Here is a 23,429-nt window from a genome sequence, read left to right on the forward strand (position 1 = left end):
AAATAATCTTAGGTCATTTAATTATAGTTCCTTAAAATATACTTCCATAAAATATTGTGCATATATTCAACAGTTCACTATAGATCAGTTCAGAGAAGCAAATTGTGTGTGTGTGTGTGTGTATATATATATATATATATACACATATATATGTATATGAAGTCAGAATTATTAGCCACCCTTTGAATTTCTTTTATAAATATTTCCTAAATGATGTTTAACAGAGCAAGAAAATTTTCACAGTATGTCTGATAATATTTTTTTCTTCTGGAGAAAGTCTTATTTTATTTCAGCTAGAATAAAAGCAGTTTTTCATTTTTTATGAACATTATAAGGTTGAAATTATTAGCCCCTTTAGGCTATATTTTTTCGATAGTCTACAGAACAAACCATCCTTATACATTATAAAAACATCCTTATACATTACCCTCACCTGCCTAGTTAACCTAATTAATCTACTTAAGCCTTTAAATGTCACTTTAAGTTGTACAGAAGTGTCTTGAAAAATATCTAGTCAAATATTATTTACTGATATTAAAGATAAAATAAATCAGTTATTAGAAATGACTTTCTAAAACTATTATGTTTAGAAATGTGTTAAAAAAAATCTTCACTTCATTAAACAGAAATTGTGGAAAAAATAAACAAGGGGGTGGTTAATTCAGGGGGGCTAATAATTATGACTTCAACTTTATATATATCATTCAAATATAAGTGCAGAGTAACTCGATTTTGTCCATATAATTACACATGCTTAAGAAACAAAGAATTTAGTAGGCAATTAATGACAATTTATCATATGTATGAAATATGGTGTCATTATTTTTTCATTTTTAGCAAGTTTGACATTTCTTAAATGTAATTTTGTTTTAAATAGATCTAAAAGACCCTATCAAATTTATAGAATTAAAAGTGTTCAACTTGTATTCTACATGCTTTGAGATTTTTTGGGACTTTAAGCAGTGTTGTGTCAAGTAACTAAATTACTTGTTGAATAATTAAGCTACTTTTCAGCAATTAAATAATAACTTTTTTTAAAGTAACTTACCCAACATTGAATCCTAGCACATAAAAATAAGTATACTCTGGGTCTCAGCCTACAAGTGGGGCTTAATATTTCAATTTGGACAATTAGGGACTTTTGAACTTCTGTTTTAACACTGGAACTACCAGAATTACCATATCGGTCATTTTGACCGTTCTCCTATTAGATGTCATATTGCCATGTCATATTTACATTCAAAGCCTCCATTGAAATATTAAAACTAAGCTTTGAATATCTGTCGTCATATTTAATGAAGTCTCTACCATTAAAAACTATCTTTTTGGTAATACAGCCTATAAATGTGTAGTTAGGCTACTAGACCACCAGCTAGAATGTCCGTACTTCACTTTCACAAGCAGAGAAGAAGGCTGTTTCGCAGCATTGAAAATGCTGTTTAGAAAGACATATCTGAAGTAAAGTAATGTTTTTGCCAACAGAAAGTTGTTTTTGTTATCAAGAAGATGCTAGGCAAAAGAGGCATGTATACTTAAAGTCACATGTAAAACTAGCAGACACTGAAATGCATCATTTTGACCGCTATAGTAATCAAAGGTATAAATACTGATAGCTCTTTTGTGTTATGTAATTTTAATAAGATGACCATGTTATACAGAAATATACACACATTTAGGAAAGTCAGAGTGTTATAGGTGTGTGTTTTATATCAACAAAGTTATTAAATTGCAAAAATGAAAAAAAAAAACGACCAATCAAAATGAACGCCTTGCTAGTTTTAGTGTTAATGTTTATGGTTGTGAGAATCACCTTGACCGGCAGACGTAAGGCCCATGTGAGGGTTGGCGAGGTTGCCAGTGCTGTTGGAGGCACTGAGAGAGGACGAGGAGTCCTCAGGGTCCAGAGGTGTGGGGAGAGGAGGAGGAATCTGGATGTTGGTCAGGTCTGGCAGAGAGCCGCCAGTGTTGTGTGCCACTGGGATTAAAGATGCGGTAATTTCCTGATCTGGAGATGGAAATATACTGGAGAAAGGACACGAGGGACATAAGAAAATCTGGGATAAACAGTTCTACAATAAAAGCTCACTGTACCGATTCCGAAAAGGAACTGATACATATAGATGACTGTGTTAAGTTGAATAATTAATGCAACAGCGTTTGCTCAAATGAACATTTCACTCTGCAACCTCCGAAAGATAAGTGCTGCATTATTGTTTCCATTTGTCTAAGCTCTACTCTGAGCTACAGGCTTCAGTAGGACAATACAATAAAAAAACACTTACTTGATTCCAGGTATTTTGTTTGTCTTGAGCCTTTGTGAAGTATTCTATGAAATATGAGATATAGAGCGTATTGATAAGAGATCACAGGATAACCATAGTAAAGAAATTAGGGCTGCAAGATACTGGAAAAAACTGACATTGCGAAATTTTATTTTTTCTGCGATACATATTGCGATATTGAATATAATTTCACCTGATGAAACAAATAGCTCTATTTACATCATTCTACATTGATCAGGATGATTTAGTATAGCGCATCTACATTAAACATAATAAATCAATCACAAGTATAGATAAAAACAGTAGAGCAAAGATATCACAGTTTTATTCTGGGAATAAAGCAGTATTCAGGTACACAAACTGAATAATCAAATGTAAAATAACAGTGTAGTTTTCATTGTGTGTGTGTGTGTGTATGTGTGTGTGTGTGTGTGTGTACTTAAACACAATTAAGTTAAAAACATTATAATTGGTCAGTGCCAATAGCCTTGTGGTTAGTGCGTCGACACATGGCACTTAGGTGTTCACGGCGACCTGAGTTCGATTCCCAGTTCGAGGTCCTTTGCCGACCCTTCCCTTATCTCTGCTCCCTATACTTTCCAGTCTCTAAATCTCCACTGTGCTATAACAATAAAGGTGAAAAAACCCTAAAAATAATTATAAAAAAAAAACATTATAATTGTTAGTGCATGAATGATTTAAACGCTTACACAATCCCTCAACTGTGGTCCCTAGTCAACTATAATCCCGCCTCAACTTTGCAGATTCTGTGATGTGACTACTGCAGATGTTAAAAGGTATATTGTCCAGTCTTAGAAGAAATGGTTTTTAAAACATACCTTTTTTTGATCCCATATCTGCTTCTGACTTTCTTTGTCCATGTCACTATCGGGGTCCCCTGTTCCTGGCATAGTGAGAAGAAGAACTAGTACACAGAGAGGGAAGAAATCATAAACTGAAACGAGTGTGGGGAGAATTCTACAGGATACGGTTTTATATTTAATAGTTTAACAATTAGCTTTAAATAAATATAAATATAAAGAAAAATTGAACAAACAAACTTTGTTTTGGCTGCAAATCTTGAGAACCTCCTGCAAATGCATCTTGTGGGTTTGGGTTCAAAGTGCTCTGATGCAAGGCAGAGTCTGAGTTGGTCCTGTAGAACAAGCATAATGAAATGATATACATGTAAAAATATGACTTTTTACTTTCAGACAAACACAATCAAAGGTCGATTAATTAACACTCTGCATCTTCAAGTGCAAGAGATCTCGAAACTCCAAAAAAGTGCATCCTTCCTAATAAAAGTAATTCAAATGACACCACCAAGCCATATTTAAAACTTCATCACTTGTTTCTAGCCATTTTTAGATGATTGCTAATACAACTCTACAGTACAGCCAAAACAACTCACTTCTGTTTAAAATTCACTCCAAAAAGAGACATCAGTTCTCACCTAGCATGGTCTGATGGTAAGGTAATAATGGGCTGATTTTTATTTTGGGGTGAACAATTCTTTTAAAGAATAACAGGAGGCAACAGCATCCCCTAACTAAAACTACGAGTTTATATCAGACGACAACATTCAAATGCAAAAAGAGCACATAAACAAATGTTGGAAAATTACTAACATTAGATAACCTTATCAAAACATCACAGAATGTGACGTCTTTAGTGTTTCCATCAAATCTTTACCTTAATTTTTTTTTAAAAAAATAAAAACTTAAAATAACCTGAGGTGAATTTGGATGTGCTTTCATTTTAAGAGACTATGGAGAGGTATTCAATATTATTATTAAAATATATAATAAAAATTCACAATATATCATTCAAATACATTCATGTTACTATTTAAAAACTTTGTTAAATGAATAGAAGAGGCCTAATAAATAATTATTTACATACTGCATTTAGCTGCTGTCTGGATTACTAGACCTGCACATATGTACAGTCTTCAGCACATGCAAATAGACAGTGTTAGTGTAAACTCTCACCTCCTCCAGCTGGTATCAGGTGGGGGTGACAGATACACAGAGGCATATGGACAGCTATCAATGTGAGATTCAACATTAAGGACTTTATAAAGTTGCAAATAAATAGCAGAAATGTGAATGTAAATATGTTTTTAAATGCACTGTAGCACAGAAATCCTGTCTGCATATAAGGCTATGCAAATAAGTTTTTCCCTTGCGTTTTAAAAAAGCTTCACATTTACACAACAACATTTCAAAATGATACACATCTATATGATGAGAATGACCAAAACATTTGTGATATATAAGCCAGGCTAATATTTCGTGCTCTGAACAGTACCTGAAGAGAAGTGAGGACATGTCTGCGGTGGATCGGCACTGATGTGTATGCAGAATTTGGCATGTGTGTTTGGTTGTAATGTGAAGTAAATCCACACTTTGCTGAATGAAGCATTAGCAAGAACTTGAGCAACAACACAACCAAGTATTACGCCATTGTTGTGTTTCTTTCCTGTTAATCTACACCTCCCTAAACATGTACTATGTACACGCATGACGCGATCATTTTCAAAGACGCGTTGTAAGGTGTTTACACTGGCATACTTTAAATTTTATTCAGTTTGTTTTCTGTTCATGTGTTTTGAGCCACAAAAAAAGCTATTGTCGTGAAAACAAACTGGCAAACGCGCTAAACAAATTCATTTTTGGCTTCAAATGTTGTAAAAATGGCCTCTAAGGGTAGACTGATCAAGGATATTTGACGGCCATGTTTGTCCACAGAGAGGGGTCTGCGGTGTGGCGACGTGATGCGATTCCTGTCCCGATAAACCCTGTCCACGAGTCCATGGTGACGAGTCGTTCTACTTGTGTCCAGTCCAGAGTTCTGAAAAGGAGTCTGATTAAAAATAAAAAAGATGAAACTCCACTTGCATTACACATAACTATTCATATTTGTTTTTCAGTCATCACCTGAAAGGGCAGGTCAACTGTAGTGTTTCCAATCTGATTGACATTTGGCAAAGAGCCGCCGTAGTACTGTCCTCGGTTCTGACCGAGCTGTAAATACTGGGTCTTCTGTAACTGTAACTGTAAGAAATCAAACAAGCAACAAATCAAACAGAAGTTAAAGTAGTAGTATTACCCATCTTTAAAATGTGAACACAAGAGATTCCAAGAGTGATACTTCTCATTTATTATTGACTATAAACGGATTATACGTTCCTCAAGAAGACTCAAATGAATTGTTTGAATATTCAGTATTTCTAAAATCTTTCGAAACAATTTGCAGCATTGCATTTGTATCTTCACATCGCAAAAACTAAAACCCATGTGTAGGCTGCATTAACAACTTAATAGCTTATTGATGAACTGGTCCTTTCTTTGTATATTGGCTTAAGAGATGAATATAGCTATGTTTACATCCAAAGATGCGAGTTAGACTTATGCACAAAACTGTAATAGGGAATAAAATATGAATAAATATGAATAATTTGCGAATAAAGCACCATTTACCTCCAATGAGTCAAATGGAAAATAAAAAATATCTGCGGTAGGAGAAACCATTGTGGGCTTTTTTTACTATTTAATAAATTACTTGCTCCACAGATGAAAGCATTTAACACTAAACTCGAGACTACTCTTTAGCTTTTTTATTATGCAACAAATTTCTTGCACCTCAGATGAAATGCAACGAACACATGGTGGCTTATTCTAAGACCGCTCTTTGCCAGCACAGATGCTCAAGACAGTTCTGCATCAATTATGGACTTTGGCTAAGGCATTTTAGAATGACCGAAATAAATGTTGTGCATTGTGGTCGTTCTGCTGGTTTGTCTATTAAGGCCTTTCTATTCCATTTTTGTTATCACATGATCTGTTCAAATAAAATCAAGTTACTTTTTTGATGCACATGCTGTAGTTTATTCAGTTAATGTGTTTTTATCATAGTATATGCAATTGTTTTTCTTGCTGGATAAAAAGTTTATCCTACTCAGTTGTGTCCATATGTTTTTATGCAAAAATATATTTGTATTAAGAAAAAGTAAAAGATGTATTACTATTATCTGTAGGACCAAAAATTACAGAATGCTTTAATAACAAGAATGCAACAGCACCTTCTGCTACTGTACATACAATTAACTGTACATATTGGAAACAAAACACCAACAGTATTGCCATCTGCTCAGGAAGCTTTTTTCCCATTTTTCTTTCAAATATGCATTTGAGCCATCGTGCAATGATAATACAATGTAAGAACTAGTTGATCAACATCAACCTCCACTTGAAATATAACTTTTGCACTGGTAGGTTTTTATATTTTTAAAGTCTAACAGCAATGTCACAGATTTAACGTCTACATGAACCCAGAAATTGCAGAAACTTTTAATTCAGGATGTAATATTGTTGTTAAGTGTTGCAATTAAGATATTTATTATGATATAACTAGGTCTGTCGCAATGATCAATATATCCATTTATCGCACAGCACATAGACGTGATCTAAATCATTTTTGCTGATGCAATATATATTACCCATACCAAAAAAAAAACAATATAAGCAACATTTTTGCTGATTGCACAATTATTCCATCTCTGGAGGTGTGGGCGTCAGTATAGATAAAAAAAACACTATAGTATTTATTATAAATTACTATAGTATATTTTTAATGCAAGTCTATTATTTTTTTCGAATTCTTTATCTTGCTCTTTTTTGTTAACATTTATCATTATTATTGTTGTTGTTTATTTGTTTAGGATATACAAGTTTTCACATTGTAATTCCAATGGCTAATTATTAAATTGTTAAAATGGCTACAATTAAATTAAATATTCCTAAGAATAAAATATTATGTGTTCTTTGGAAGAGTGTACTTGCATGATATTATATTGTCATTCTGGTATTATATATAATGAGTGGCATAAAACGGTCTTATAATGACAGTATTGCCATTCATCGCAATATATTTTTGTGCAATATATTGTACGACAAAAAACTGATATCATGACAGGCCTAGATATAACTAACTAATCTGTTAAAACTCTAAAAAAAAAAAAAAACTTTTTTTGATTATTTATCTTATGATCTTACTCAAATTAACTAACTGAATATGATTAAATTAAAAAACAATATCAAGGTGCAAACATTTAGACTGTAAGGAACCTTGAATTTCTGAAAATATTACATGCTATTAGGCAGACAAAACAATTACAATATTTAAGAACAATGTTAAAATTTTGCATTTTATTTATCAATGTTTTTTATTTTTCATTTATATATGTGTTTTATGTTTTATTAATATTTATTTCTACATTTTTAATCAAACATTTGCCCTGAAGTTCTAAATAAAGTGAAAAATATGATTACATATGAATGAGCACATTTCTGAGTATATACTTTAAAATGTGAAAAAGAAACAGTCCTTAACATGTGCTCAATAACATATCTAAATTATTGATTGATTGAATTTACAGAAACCATACTATATTGTGATATGAATTATTTTATGATATGATAAAAGATTTCTGTCATATTGCCCAGCCCTAAATACCTTTATCTTAGAACAGATTTTTTAAAGAGACATTATCTCCTTTGCTCTTCACTTCAATGTTCAAAACACATTCAGCAGTATTAGCCCCTGCATAAAAGTTTAATATTTAAACATATATTATGCATATGATGCTGATTTAAAATATGGTGAAAGTGGAATATTCAAACACTAAAAAGAGACAATAATAGAAGCTAAATAAATTAAATTAATTTTAAAATAATAATAATAATAATAATAAATGAAATATAATAAATAATAATCCTGCAAATATGTTTGTCCAAAGGGGCTTAAAATGAATAATAAAGCATTATAATTCATTTACAAGCATGCATTAACATGAAAAGTAACAAATCTGCTCAGACAGGAACAATTAGAAAACTTAAACAATAACACAGAGAAAACAGGGTCATGCTGAAATGGCTAGTATTTAGCCTGAATCCTTGGTGGAATGTCTGTAATGTGCTGCAGGCAATGTCAGTGCAATCACAACCCTGTCTATATATTTAGTTTAAGCCCTGTATGCATCTGTGCAATGAGCAATAATGTTAAACCGGGCAAATACACAGTTGTGCATGGTTTAATTTTTCACGTCGTGCATGTAAACATCCATAAATCATTCGAGTTTATTCCTCCATCATCGAAAGACACGTAAAATGAATGTGCATTTGTGTATGTGCAACATAATATGCTAAATCGTGTCCAGCAATGGATATGGCCTTGATCACAGTCCAGCTATAATGGCGAGAGACTGTAATGTGGCTGTCAAACACACATGCTCAATCCATTCACTCTCACAGGCTGCAGCTGTGAGCATGGCAACTTTTATAAGGCCTCGTCGTGACCGTCTGCTTATTGTCAAATATCGCAACACTGTCCACGGGAAAGCGGTCCGTTCATCAACGCTTGAGGTAAACGCGCCCTGGAGAGGGGCGTTTGTTATTGTTTACGTCCAGACAGGCGGGTTCAGTGCGTGTCGTATCAACACAAAATCTGCCCCGCACATCGGGCTGCTAATCAGTGCTGTCATAAGAGAGAAAACAGACACACTTACACGGGCCGCCCGAGTGATACTCAGGTCTTTCATCACCTCCTCGAAAGCAGCTGTCTCTTCCGCTTGCTTCTGGTTGTGTAACGCGATCTTTTCGCTGAATTTTCGCGGATTATTCGAGGTCGCCATGTTTCGCTCCTCTTGGGCTCCGCTCTGGTTCAATGAGACGCTGCTGCGTGCGCGCGTCCGTGCGCGTGGGCGTTGAGAACACGCACATCTGGAGTGCGCGGGTCCTCGTCTGTTCTACACAGAGATTCGAGGATTATGTGAACGAATGAAGATTAGAAACAGGGATTTAGCCATTCTGCTTCTGATTCCGTCGGTTCTATAATCGGTAAATCCAATGGCTGAAGAAATACGAGGAAGAAATATGAGTAAAAATGCTACTGCACTGAGCAATCGTTTGATGAGATTAACGCTACTTCAGAACAGAACAGAACAGAACAGAACAGAACAGAACAGATAACGAATCCATCAAAACAGTGTAAAGGTGTGCGTCACTATGCAATTCTATATTTTATCCTGGTCGCTTTGTATAAATAATAACAAAAATGTCGCTTTCTATAAAGTGTGCTTAATGTAACCATATTGGAAACGAGTAGCATCAGCGATGAAAAAATAGTAAAAGTAATTTTTTCATGGGTGTTTTGATTTGTTAGAGAATCACACAAGTTTTGAATGTTGCTGATTCTCTAAAAGAACGCCGATTCATGAGAGTTGTTTGTTCGGGAATCTCACTGGCCATGAACGTTGATTGTATAAAAAGAACCGGTTTAGGGGAATCACATTGGTCGTGGTGAATGTTGTTGACTCGGTAAAATGAACCGGTTCATGGAAGTTCAGAATTAGACAGGTTACACTGAACTAAACTGGATTAGCTTGTCGGGTGGTCATCACAACCACATTTCCTATTTGCAAAAAAAAATATTTGTTTTTGAAATACAAATTTATTGCATCATACTGTATGTCAGTAGAGAAATAATAGGAATCTGTTAAAGTTTGAAATTAAAAACTGTAGCCGATTGTAATTCATTAGGCAAATAACAAACTGAATAAAAAATAATTAAAACATAATAATAAGGTAGAACTTCACAATTTTCCAGTCTCTCTTTTAAAAAAGTACATTTGAAAATTCATGGATAACAGCAAAAGCCAAAATAGTATTGACATTCATTTTAATATAGTCCGCTTATGGTGCTTTTTATTGATCACTTTTTGTTTAAGAATAAGAATAAGGAGAATAAAGTTTAGAATAAAAGTCACTTGTAAAATGTTTTCTCTATTTAAAAACAAAACAGTAGCAAAAGACGACTTCTCGTATGTCAGATTGTGTTTTCTTGCACAGCTGGTTGTTGGACTCATGAAAAGTAATAGTTTGCATTAGCCAACACTGATTAGCTGAAGTCACACTGATGTGGTGGTCAACAGAGGATTCTGCTTGGTCTTAAAGCCTTTTTCGATGGCTTATTTTCACTATTTATCCTAAGGATAAGTGAGCTCATCATGTAAGGGACAAATTCTGGACCTTTATCAGTGAGGAGTGGGTCTTCCAAACCATCCAAATCCTCCCTGGCTATAGGCCTGCTGTATATGTTTACCTACTAAAATATAAGCTAAAATAACAATGAGATGAAATCCTTTCCTAACTAAAAAATGTAAATACAGTAGTTATACTACCTATAACAAAAAATAAATAAATATATATATATATATATATATATATATATATATATATATATATATATATATATATATATAAAATTGTCATTAATAATAATAATTATAATAATAATAAACTTTATTTTTATATAGTGCCTTCAAAAGTAGCATCTCTCCTTTTTCATTTTTTCTCCTCTTTTGTTATCTGTACTGATTTGTACTCTCATATGTTTATATGCTCTATATGTAATGTACATATGCAGATATTTGACTCGACTTGTGGTACAGGTATAGATTTCTCATGGAGAAATATGATTAAGTATCTATACAGTTGTGGACGTGCATGTACACATGTATTCACATTTCAAATATGTTTACTTATTATTATTTGCTGGCATGGGAGGGATTTGGGGTTTGTTCTTTAAAATATGAAAAACTTTAAATAAAATATATATATTTAAAAAGTAGCATCTCAAGGCACCTTACAGATATAAAATATGCAGCAGTAAAAGTCACAAGCATGAATGCAAAAAAATTTTAAAAACATCAAATAATAATAATAAATCTAAAAATCATATAAAAGTCAAATAAAATGAAATATAAACCATTAAACCAAAAAAACATTAAATTAAACTAAAAAACCACACATTCAACATGGTTTGCTACATTATAGTTTAACAATAGGCTTATGCTTGCAGTAAGAGTGTTTATATAAAAAGTAATTAATGTGGCAAAAATTGTATATGTGCTTAATTTTAACACTGATAAAAGCTTGTTTATTTTTTGTAGGGAGAACTTCAGTCTGCACTCTACCAGAGGTTTAATATTTCATTGTTCGTGATGCAGTTTTATTTACGTGCTAAGATAAATCGTTCTGTGATGTTTAGTTAGGCTGTTGCTTTTTGGTTTGTTAAATGTAGCTAGCACGCAGTGAATTAGATCAACATCAACTATTGTAAAGTAAACAGATCAGTGCAAACACCTAATATAAGGAAGGAAGTGTTATACAGCCACTGGGGAATTTGTAATAGAGAAACAGAAGTTCTGTATAGTTGAGATAACAGTCAGCGAGATGTTTCATAATAGACAAGCAGACGTGTCTGTCATGTCATATTTCTATACTGCTTTAAAGTGCAGATTGTGTCACAGCAGCTTCACAGAGATAAGCAGGCAAAAAAAACACACTTGTGTTTTTCATATTGCTATTTAATTCATTGATAGTGCTATTTTCAGTAGCCAAGCATTAAATATTTTTTAGTTTGAGCGTTTTACTTCAGATTATCTTTTTTTTTTTTTTTTTCGTCAATCAATCAAACAACATCTTTAAGCGGCAGTTAAGCTCTTCCTAAAATGAGAGAAAGAAAAGTGAAATCCTGGCAACCTCAAGGTGGAGCTATTGTTTTTACAGGCTAACTTTCTCACTAATTTAGCCCCTGTTTATCTGAGCAAAGCTAACACTGGAAAATCCAGTTTGTACGTTTATTCTACTAAACTAGGCTAAATATTTAAACACGAGTGTCTGTTTTGTTTGATCTATTTACATAACAGCTTAAAAAAAAACACAATTTCCAAGGAATCCGGCATAATTTTCCTCATCCCATGGATGTAAATTATGGATCTGAGTTAGGGGTTTTCCTAGCTGCTATTGGAAATGTAATATGTAAATGCTAGGCCACTGACAAGTGACACAACAAGTGACTTGTGAACTTCCATCTTCACATTGTAACCTAAAATAATCACACAAATTTCAATAATTTTGAAGGTGAATGCACTATTTGTAACACCAGGGGGCGATACAAGTTCCACCGATCAGCTATTTGTTGCTTGTTTGTATAATTGATTTCTGTTTGTTTACATTGTTGATATTATTTTGCCCTTTTTCTAAAACCGTATACATATTGTACAATAGTACCCCCCCAAAAAACGCAAGCAATGGTATAATTTTTGAGCTAACTGGTCTTGCAATGCTAGCATAACTTAGTTCCTTCTTTTTACAGAGGATGTATAAAGTGTCTATCAGCATAACAAAGAAGATTTGAGTTACTTTCACAAGTTAAGCTTTTTTTCTACTTCAGTTTGAAGCCTTCATCTGGTCAAGCAGCTTTCATTTCTCTATTCATTTTTAGTCACATTGCGTTATTCTGGCACTGTTACCAGCGTTCATATATTGGATAAACTATTGAAACTCTTTGTGATCCACACTGGATTAAAAATATGCAGCAATTGGCATGTCTTCATGACAGATATTTGCATATCATTTATAGCTCGTATTAAAATGAACCCACAAACCTCATTTTCAGAACAAACGAATAACTGTTATAGGAAGACAACAGGAAGAATGATTGTGTTTGTGGGGAGGATTTCCAGGTTGCATGACTTCTGAATTGAAAGAGGAACTTTATATGGCTTTCTGTAAAAAGAAACACCAAACGACAGTTTGGCCATTTCTTCCAGCTGTCAGACTGTCAGACATAGGTGATATAAGTTCACCTACACGTTACGGTAAGGATATTTCTGTTATCAAAATTTTATTTGAAGTTAATATATTTAATTGTTTGATAAATTTCAGCATACATAACTGCACTAAAACAATTGTCACTTTATTTTGAGGGTTTGCTTTCACTGTAGATTACAATAACACAATTCATCAATCGTTTTTAGATCATGGATGTAAATCGCACTTGCTCAGGAGGTAATTCTACAGACAGTTGCACTCCTGAAAACCAATCGTCTCTTGGACTTGCTGTTGGCTTGCCTTTATTCTTCATAGTCTTGCTGCTGGTGGGGATAGCAGCACTACTGTGGTTTCGACGCAGAAAATCGGTTTCTAACGTTGAGTTATCTAATAAACTTAAGAGCCAAGATAACAGCCACATGGGTCATTCCAGGGATTCTCCATACAGTGGTTACGCCGGAGGGCCTCAAGCCACACCACAGAGCCCAATCTATGAGAACTTTCAGAGCGGACACTCCAGTCAGAATCAATTTCAGAGGAGTGCTGTACAACACGAGGACAAGCACAGGTAAAGAACAGGCTATTTTGAATATGTTTCAAAATATTTTATATGTTTCAAAATATCAAAATATGTTCGTAATTCATCTGTTAAACATCCAGCAGACATTACACTCTTCAAAATAAAGACGCCAAGAAGAGTGTTGGTTATACAGTGTTATATTTTGAATGGATGAACCATTTAGTAAAAGGTTCCACATTTTTAAAGGGGAAGGACAATTTATAATATTAAGAACGCTTTTCCTATAAAGACCCTAGGTTATTTGGAGGTCAATGGTTCCCCATTGAACCATCAATGCCAATTATAAACATTTACAGTGTTAAGAGACTCTCTACTTGCTAACACTTTGTTTTTATGGTCCCTTCACAGACATTATTCTAGTAACCATAAACAAACAATCGAGTCTACATAATACCAAAGTTACTGAAGTGAACAGAACATCAAATTAATAATCCAAAATACATGTGTGACCCAAAAGTCAAAACTGTGAGAAACTGGGTGATGAGAAAACTGCAAAGGCTTTGAAGTCGAATGGAAATTCCCGCTAAGTTTAATTTGCTGGCTGTTTTGCAAGATCGCGCTGACATCATGAACGTGTGGCAATAGTGGTAACTGTCAGCGAGAGTTACACGAAAGGAGTTTTCATTTTGTTGTAACATTTGCTGGGTTAACTGCTGGTGGGTTTTCATGAGCTGAATTTCACTTTTGCCCCCATTCAGAGTCCACCAGGCGCACCTGCAGTGTGATCCGCATGATGCAATCTACAGCAACGATCCTGCCCTCTTCCACCCAGATCAGACAGAAATCTCTGAGGATGTTTACATCATGCCAGACGCTTGAACGCCTGACATTGCTTGCTGTCCAGTATTATTTCTTGAAATGTAAAGTGGAATCATTTGTGCTGGCATGATGTGAAATAGTAAGTCTTTAGTTTCAGAGGGGAAAAATCAAGAACACTGTATATCATTTTGTTATCTAAATGGAAATGTATAGGGTCCAGACATTCTTTTATTGTATTATAAACATTTTAAAAGAATAGTTCCAGCCAGAACCAAAAAAAAAGGAACATTTACTCTTTATTTACTCAAGCTTAAGTGGTCCCAACCCTTTATGAGTTTATTTCTTCTGTTAAACACAAAAGAATACTGTTGTAAACCAGTAACCATTGACCTCCATTGTTGGAAAACAAATACTCTACTATGGAAGGCAATGGTTCAGGTTTGTAAACACCATCTTCTTTGGTGTTCAACAGAAGAAAGAAAGTCTGAAAGGTTTGGGACAAGTAAAAGAGTAGTAAAGAATGACAGAATATTCAGTTGTGGGTAAACTTTCCCATTAAGATATGTTACAACTTACTCCGGATAGCCATTCAGTTTTACATTATTTTACATAAAAGAGTTTAAACTTGAAATAAATGTGATCCAAATATGGAAATAACTTTCACAGTACATCCTGAACACGCTCTAAAACAAGTTATGATCTTAATCTTGTTTTCCAATGCAAACATCTAAAGATTCTTAAATTGATACATTTACTAAACGTTTCTGTGAAACCGATAGAAATGCTAAAAGAGTTCATGTTAAAAACAAGGACAAATATTTGTCAATGGGCTCTGAAAGTTAACTTAAGTCATTTCTACTACAATAACCGATATTTGTTCTTGTTTGCTTAACACCAGTTGTTTTATTTAGTAAAAAACAATATCTAACATCTTTATTTTGCATCTCAAGGAAGTGTATCTTGATTTAAAGACTTTTAGATATTTGTATGGATACAGGAGAGCAGTGTTTTGATGTTGTTGTTGCTTTTTGCAGTGCATTTGCAACATTTAAAAAAAATAATGCTTTCATATATGACCTTTTAAAGGCCTAAATTGTTAAAGAGTGTATCAGGACTTTTTTAAAAGACATGTAGAAAACATTTATTCCAAGATATCATTTTAAACCGAGTGATTGGAATGCCCTCACAAACATTACACCAACAAACCTTTTCTTTATTGACTGAACTCAGTGAGACAGCAAAACATAATCATGACCTCACTGATCACAGTTTAACAGGTGTCTCTGGCCATTTCATGCTGGTACAGACTGGTTCATGCTGGCTTGGTTGACCAACATATCTAGCGGTTTCCACCTGAAATGCTGGCCCATATTTTCAAACTTATTTCCTTACGTAAATCTGTTACAGTTTCCACAACAACAACAAAAAGCATCACAACTATTTTAATATTGAGAGTTTTAAGACAAGTTTCTTGAGCTCAAAATCAGCATAGAGTGATCTCTAAAGCATTATGTAAAAAAGAAATGTAATATTATTTCACAAAAGTACAGTTTTTACTGTATTACAGATCATCATCTGTGCACAAACATTAAAAACCCACTAAGCCCAAACTGCAGTAATGGTAGAGAGTGTCCATGTTGTGTAACACACCACATATTTCATAAGAATCTTGTTTCTCATGCTTTTTATATTTGTTTGTTGACTGTAATAATCATCCAGACTGTGTCTTTTTATCTTTATGTCACTGTGACTCATTGAAACCGGCTTCCGTTCTCAAAAAAGTTAGCTACAAATTAGCTTAGATGACTAAATGAAAGAAGTGGAACATTAGACAGTAGGTCAACTCATATGGCAGTTCGGTGTCAAAATGTCCCAGTGAGAGACAGAGAAAGCTTGACCTAATCATAAACATTTCTCTAAAATGTAGTTTTTTTTCAGTTGCTGCATATCCTGTTAACAAGTTACTGCGTCATTTCCTTCTTAGATCTTAGATGAGATGGTTGATCATTTAAATAAACTTTAATTTACCTCAGTAGTCATGAGAAGGCTATTCTTACAAATTACATTAGAATTGCATCAGAAACATTATACTGAGTCAGTCCCATTAAAGGGACAGGTTAACCAAAAATGACAATTTGCTGTTAAATGTACTCACGCTGTTTAAAATGTGGATGATTTTCCTTCAGTAGAACGTAAACTTGTGGTCCTCTGTGGTTCATGAAATGCGAATTAATGCTATCATTGCTACATTGAGGTCTTATGAAGCAAAATGCTTGATCTGAGCAAACACTGAACATTTAATACCTTTAATCCACATCCTCTGAAAACTGGCCAGACTTCTTAAGTGTTGCATAATGTTGTATAATAATGTTCAATGTACAACATTGATGTAAATAATGTTCAGTTTTTTTGTTATAGTCTATTAGCTTTACTTCCATTAGACCTCAAAGAATCATCAGGAGCCTCGCAAATGGATTTGTGACTCCACAAGTGTTGTGATAAAAAATGACCACATTTTCAGCTAATAATCCTCTTAATTGTTAACCTGAAGAAGAAGTCCGCTAAATCTTAAGTACGTTAACAGTGAATGTTCATTTTTTTTCAGCTGTATATTTCAGATGGCAGCACTGCCTTCACAAGGTCTCAAAAACAAGGCTCATGTGTGAGAGAATCATTGCACCACATCTTATGTCTTATTATTCTTCCTGGCAAACATTTGATTTATAAAATATCTTTGTCATCCTTGTCAGTCAGCGGTATGTTTATCTAACATGTTGACAAACCAGGCAGGTAGAGAAAGTTTGAATAATCATTCATGTCAAGTAGCCATCATTTTCCAGTGAAAGGATTTGTAAATTTGTGGATGTCTCGGCATTTCCTGTATAATTATAAAACTTGTCATCTATTTAAAATGTCTTTGTAAACTTTTTATGTATATGAAGCATTATAGATAAAACCCAAAAACAGAATAACCTTGAGTACCTTGTTGTTTTTCTAAAATGGTTAGCACAGAATAGAAATATTAATAAAGTTGTATATATATTTTTTAACGAAGTTACTGAATTTTACTGAAGTGATGAATTACAAGCCATCAAAAAATTCCTGCTGGAATAAGAAAACAAGTTGTTATGTGCCATACGATATATATATATATATATATATATATATATATATATATATATATATATATATATATATATATATATATATATATATATATATATATATATATTTATTTATATATATAAATATTATTTATTTAATATTTATTTATAATTTATTTTTTATATTATTATTTTATATTTATTTTAATTTTTTTATACAAAACACACACATTTACATCAGCTTATCTCCTGCATGAGAATAGTTTCTTTGATGGGGCTTCAATACTACACTGTAAAACCCAAAAAGTTAAGGTAACTCAAACCATTTGAGGAAATCGATTGCAACAAACCATTTAAGTTCAAAAACTAATCCTAATGAGTACTGTGAACTTAATCCATTTGAGTAAAAGAAGCAGTTTGAGGACAGTAAAACCCAATAAATGAAGAGAACTCAAACCAGCTGAGTACTGTAAAACCCAATAAGTTAAGGCAACTCAACGCGTTTAAGAAAAACGATTGCTACAAACCATTTGAGTTACAAAAACTAATCTATATGAGTACTTTGAACTTACTCCATTTAAGTTGAAGTAATGAAGTATTTAATTAACTCATTACCTTTAAGTTCAAAACTCTTATCAAATGAGTACAAACAACGTTTAGTAAATGTTGAGTTCACTACACTCAATTCACTTGATAAAGTTGACTGTTGGGTTTTACAATTTATCATAATGACGCAAACATGACGCAGGTCAGTCAAACTCCATTAATTAAATAGCATTTATGCTGATATCAATAATACATGAAATAGTTTTATTATAGGGCCAATATGAAATATGATACATGAGCAATTTCACACATGCCATGTATCACATGGATACAAGTGTGATATTGAGCTAATTCAACCGTTAGATGCCTTAGTGTGAGGAAGTACTACCTTCCCCCGTAGATTCAAGTATAAAGTTGACAGTTTCACATAACAAAAGCTAATTCAAAAACATCACTTTAGAACTAATAACAAAACTATGTTGTGTTTGTTCTTTGCAGTTGTGTATTAAGTAGAGCATAGTGTTATTTATGAGGAAAAAGATACTTTCTTGTGGTATAAACAAACTGTTAAACTAGATAAGTTAAGTTAACTCAAACCGTTTGAGGAAACCGATTGCGGCAAACCATTTGAGTTTTGAAACCAAATGGTTTGAGTACTGTAAACTTATATATGTTGGATCATATACACTTATACTATTTGAGTTCATATCACCAAACATTTAGACTATTAGTAACTTAAACATTTTAAGTTTAGTTATTAAATCTGTATGAGTTCAGTTAAATGAATTGATCCCAAACAACTGTAAAGCTACTCAGTTTGAGGAAACCAATTGCAGCAAATGGTTTAAGTTGACTGAACTCAAAAGAATAAAGTTAGTCAACTTAAATGTTTTGCCACAATCGATTTCCTCAAACCATTTGAGTATCTCTCATTTATACTTCCTTCGACAACAAAAAACTAAAGTCCTTGTTTACACTCTCCTTTTTTCTATTTCATTTTTAAAGTTTTTAATGCTATTATTACAGAAGATATCATTTATTGAACAATAATATTTAGTAAATAAATAACTGCATATTATAAAAGAGTTTGAAGACTGCATCAAAATATAAAGTTTCCTGTGGAACAAACAATTAGTGTAGTTCTTAATTAAAAACTTAAGTAGCATTGTCAAGATTAATAAAGTTTGACCATTAGATATCCAAAATAAATGATATGTCTTATGTTCAATCAGGGTTCTGCGACATGACATTCTCTATGAGCAAAGCTGAAGGTGCAGAGTTTTGCAAAGATTAAGATTCCCGATATTGAATTACTATAAAGACCACTCATCCAATCAGATACAAGAACCCCCCAAAAAAACTGTTATGTAAAATACAGAAGTATATATATATATATATATAAATGAGCAATATCACATGAATAGCAGTGCGATATGGCTGTAAATCGGCACTGGTGGGAGGCGTGCGTTAGGACGAGGCTGCAGGCCGAGTGCCATAGTGTCCCACCAGTAATGATATACAGCCACATCACACTGCTATGAGTGTGATATTGCGTTTATACAACAGTTCGATGGCATAATCGTGTATATAAAAAAGAAAATCAAACACAAGAGTCAAAAAACCCTTTTGTATGAGGAACTACTTTCTTCCGCCATTCCTTTACATCTGCAGCTGACATCAGAACAGCAGAAACTGTTACTAATTCACCAACGTCATTTTAGAGCTAGTGTTTGAATGATTTTCTAGCGTAATGTCTAAAGTGATGGCAAAACAGATGATTTTGCTCACATTTTAAGATTATAAGACTGAACGGCATGAAATGCCATCAGTCTACAGAGATTTCTCAGTATTTCCCAGTATTAATTATTTAATAATTAACCTCGAAAAAGCCAAAGCAATGCAATCACCACTGTTGTGTTTGCTATAAGGAAAAATGCTAAACACATGCTTTACTGAACTAGTCTGCAGTAACAAAAACAGGAGACTCATTAGAAAACAAACAGATGGCCAACCAAACAGTAACTCAGGGTTATACAAAGAGTGGCCAACACAAAATCCATACATTCCTAGTGCCATCACTCACTCAATACACTACAATTACTGTGGTATAAATACAGCACTACAACATACAAAAAAGAGAGATTGACTTAGAAAGTCACTCACCAGTTTTATATTGATTTGATCAGCTGTAGTTAGAAATTATGCCAATCCTTTCCTTTCTAAGGGCTTATTGTCTTGTGGATGTACAACGTCATCCGTCTTTGCTCTGCTTAATGACAGGCTGATGGATGCTGACGTGCTGCAATTATATTTAAAATAGGCACTATCCTTATAAATTAACTGCATAGTTGCAATCTAAACAACTACATTCACACCTTAAAATGCCTCAGAAGTGCATTATGTTGTCCAACAGCTGCAATATTTGTGACTGTAGTGAGTTTATTGATCAGCTGTCGCTCTCTGTGGGCGGAGTAATACAGAAGGGTGAGGAGGCTGTAGGAGCTCTGATATTGCAGAATGTCGCACGGCTATCAGCCAATCAGATTCGAGAACCAGACAGAATAGTTATAGACAGATAAATAATAAATAGCTGAACCTTCAGGTTTCTACTGCTGTAGGCATTCATTAGCTTCAAACACTGACACACATTTAATCTAATCTATGTTAGACACACCCAGAAATCCTATTGTACCCACATTCTTAAGCAGAGAGCATTTCTTGTTTACACCAGATTGTTTTCTCTTACTTGATTTAAACCTGCTAAAAGTTTAGCTGTTGCGTAAGTCATTTATTTGTCTCAAATTACAATTATATTGATTAGAAGTACACAGAAGTCTTTATCACTGTATGATTCACTATGTGATAACTATGATTATTATTGTTGTCATAATTTATGAAATGATAACATTGCATCAAAACAATTCAGCAGATAAAAATGTTTACTACAGCAAAATCAAAAGACAATAAATATTTATGGACAGCAGTTAGAGGACATTATTGTTATAACGATTATCTATGAAATGATTGAATTATGTACAATATTGTAATCAGTGCAATTGTGATTGTAATTATTATTGATGAAATGACTACATTGTCAAAACAATGCAGCACATACTGTATCTAAAAATGTTTACCACAGGAAAATCAAAAACATTTATTTTTTATGGACTACAATGCCGCCAGTTACAAAGTATTATGTAAATACTGAGTCACAAATGAACTTGTACTTCGGCTGTGTTTGATTCAGAGATCATTCACCCTCTGGTCAAGGCCAATGACACATATGTGTGTTTTCAAGGCTACAGATCCGGCCTATCTTTATGGATAAATATGGAAAATTGGAAGTCATGGATGAATGTCTTTTATGGCATGACCTTACCTTGAAATATTATCTCGAATGGATGCTGTAAAATGTTAAGGTAAAAGACAGTAATTTACGGTTATCTGTGCGTGAATTCATTTTATTGGTCATATGATCTGAATGAGTAATACGGATGATTCATTCAAACTGTCTATTTTTCACAATTTAATAGCACAAGATGGTAATTTAAATGTGTACTCAAAGCTTTTAACAATACCTGAGTTATCAGAACAGCTCAACATCACTGAAAATATTACAAGGTCATTAGTTATATCTTCAGAAAAGATTAATCATCTTTATTAAATACACTTTATAGAACACCACCTTTATTAGACCATGCACAAACACACAGACACACATATCCACTTTATTAGGTGCACCTTACTAGAGTTGAACCCACGTTTGCCTTTAGAACTGACTTAATCCTTCATGGCATAGATTCAACAAGGTACTGGACATGATAGCATCCGTGATGCAAATCCCCCGTTCCACCACATCCCAGAGGTGCTCTATTGGATTGAGATCTGGTGACTGTGGAGGCCATTTGAGGACAGTGAACCCATGGTCATGTTCAATGTTGCAGCAGAATTCAAGATTCATCACACCAGGCACTTTGTCCAATCATCTATTGTCCATATTTGGTGAGCCTGTGTGAATTGTAGCCTGAGTTTCCTGCTGACAGTGTGGTCTTCTGCTGCTGTAGCCCATCCGCCTCAAGGTAGGACATGTTATGCATTCAGAGATGCTTTTCTGCATTCTTCGGTTGTAACAAGTGGTTATTTGAGTTACTGTTGCCTTTCTATCAGCTTAAACCAGTTTGGCCATTTTCCTCTGACCTCTGGCAACAACAAGACATTTGCGCCCACAGAACTGCCGCTCACTGGATATTTTCTATTTTTCTGGACCATTCTCTGTAAACCCTAGAGATGGTTGTGCGTGAAAATCCCAGTAGATCAGCAGTTTCTGAAATACTCATGCCACGTTCAAAGTCACTTTAAATCACCTTTCTTCCCCATTCTGATGTTCTGTTTGAACTGCAGCAGATAGTCCTGACCATGTCTTCATGCCTAAATGCATTGAGTTGCTGCCATGTGATTGGCTAATTAGAAATTTGCGTTAATGAGCAGTTGGACAGGTGTACCTAATAAAGTGGCCAGTGAGTGTATTTGTCTATATTTTATCTGTGTGTGTACTTTGTATTCCTTACGTTTAGGGCCAACTGTCCATAAATGTACTGTATAGTATTACCAGTACTTTTTGACCTTGTGGGGACATGAGACATGACCTTGGGGGTCCCCATGAGAAAAACAGCTCAATAATCACATTGAATGAAGTATTTTGAAAATGTTAAAGGCAGATTGTTTCATGTAAGGGATGTATTTATGGGTATGTGGTATAGAATATACAGTTTGTACAGTATAAAAAAGTCTATGGAAAGTTCCCAAGAAAGATAGTTGTACATGTGTGTGTTTGTTTGGTCTAATAAATGTGTTATATAAATTTAACAAAACGAAACTTAAAGTAAAATAAAACCTAAATAAAAGCAATGGTTCATTTTTTTTAAAGGGCACCTATTTTACCCATCTTACAAGATGTAAGATAAGCCTTTGGCGTCTCCAGAATTTGTCTGTAAAGTTTTAGCTCAAAATACCCATCAGATTATTTATTATAGCCTCCAGAATCTGCCCATTTTGGTGTCTGAGTACAGTGTAGCTGTTTTGTAGCCTGTGGCTTTAAATGCAAATGAGCTGCTTCTTCCCACCCACCGCTTGTGTCTGCTTCTCTTGCATTACATCAGATAAACAGCAGTCAGTGACAGAGACAGACACGGATGAAACTGAAATACAGCTGATTATGCAAAAATACCAAGTCACTTTATTCCATGTATTTGTGGTGGCGTTTATTCAAGCCTTTCTGAAATGATGAGTCTCATCACACAAATGTGTTTACAGTACAAACACACACATATGCGTGTTTACTGACACCATGCAGCCATGTTGATTATAGCGGTTAAGAATTAGATAATGATTTTACTGTCTTTACTACGAACATGCTCTGTTTTAAAAACAATTTATAATTTCTGAAACGTATAAAAATCACAGAGAGTTGGAACAA

At 33.8% G+C, this 23,429-nt stretch overlaps 1 protein-coding gene across 4 annotated transcripts in view; it reads right to left on the minus strand.

Moving 5' to 3' along the window:
- Positions 1 to 8,998, minus strand: part of crtc1a (CREB regulated transcription coactivator 1a) — a 30,509-nt gene extending 21,511 nt beyond the window's left edge. For 3 of the 4 annotated variants that reach the window (XM_056475718.1, XM_056475726.1, XM_056475699.1), the window contains exons 1-8: positions 8,854 to 8,998; positions 5,225 to 5,341; positions 5,011 to 5,150; positions 4,277 to 4,336; positions 3,344 to 3,438; positions 3,122 to 3,207; positions 2,283 to 2,326; positions 1,811 to 2,022 (exon numbers count right to left, since the gene is read on the minus strand). In XM_056475718.1, coding sequence (XP_056331693.1) covers positions 1,811 to 2,022; positions 2,283 to 2,326; positions 3,122 to 3,207; positions 3,344 to 3,438; positions 4,277 to 4,336; positions 5,011 to 5,150; positions 5,225 to 5,341; positions 8,854 to 8,979 — 880 coding nt within the window. In that variant the 5' untranslated portion in view covers positions 8,980 to 8,998. The remainder of the gene's footprint in view (positions 1 to 1,810; positions 2,023 to 2,282; positions 2,327 to 3,121; positions 3,208 to 3,343; positions 3,439 to 4,276; positions 4,337 to 5,010; positions 5,151 to 5,224; positions 5,342 to 8,853) is intronic. The other variant, XM_056475708.1, reaches the window with a different exon arrangement.
- Positions 8,999 to 23,429: the final 14,431 nt, after the last annotated feature.

This window comes from Danio aesculapii, chromosome 2, assembly GCF_903798145.1.
Source record: "Danio aesculapii chromosome 2, fDanAes4.1, whole genome shotgun sequence".
Lineage (NCBI taxonomy): Eukaryota > Metazoa > Chordata > Actinopteri > Cypriniformes > Danionidae > Danio > Danio aesculapii.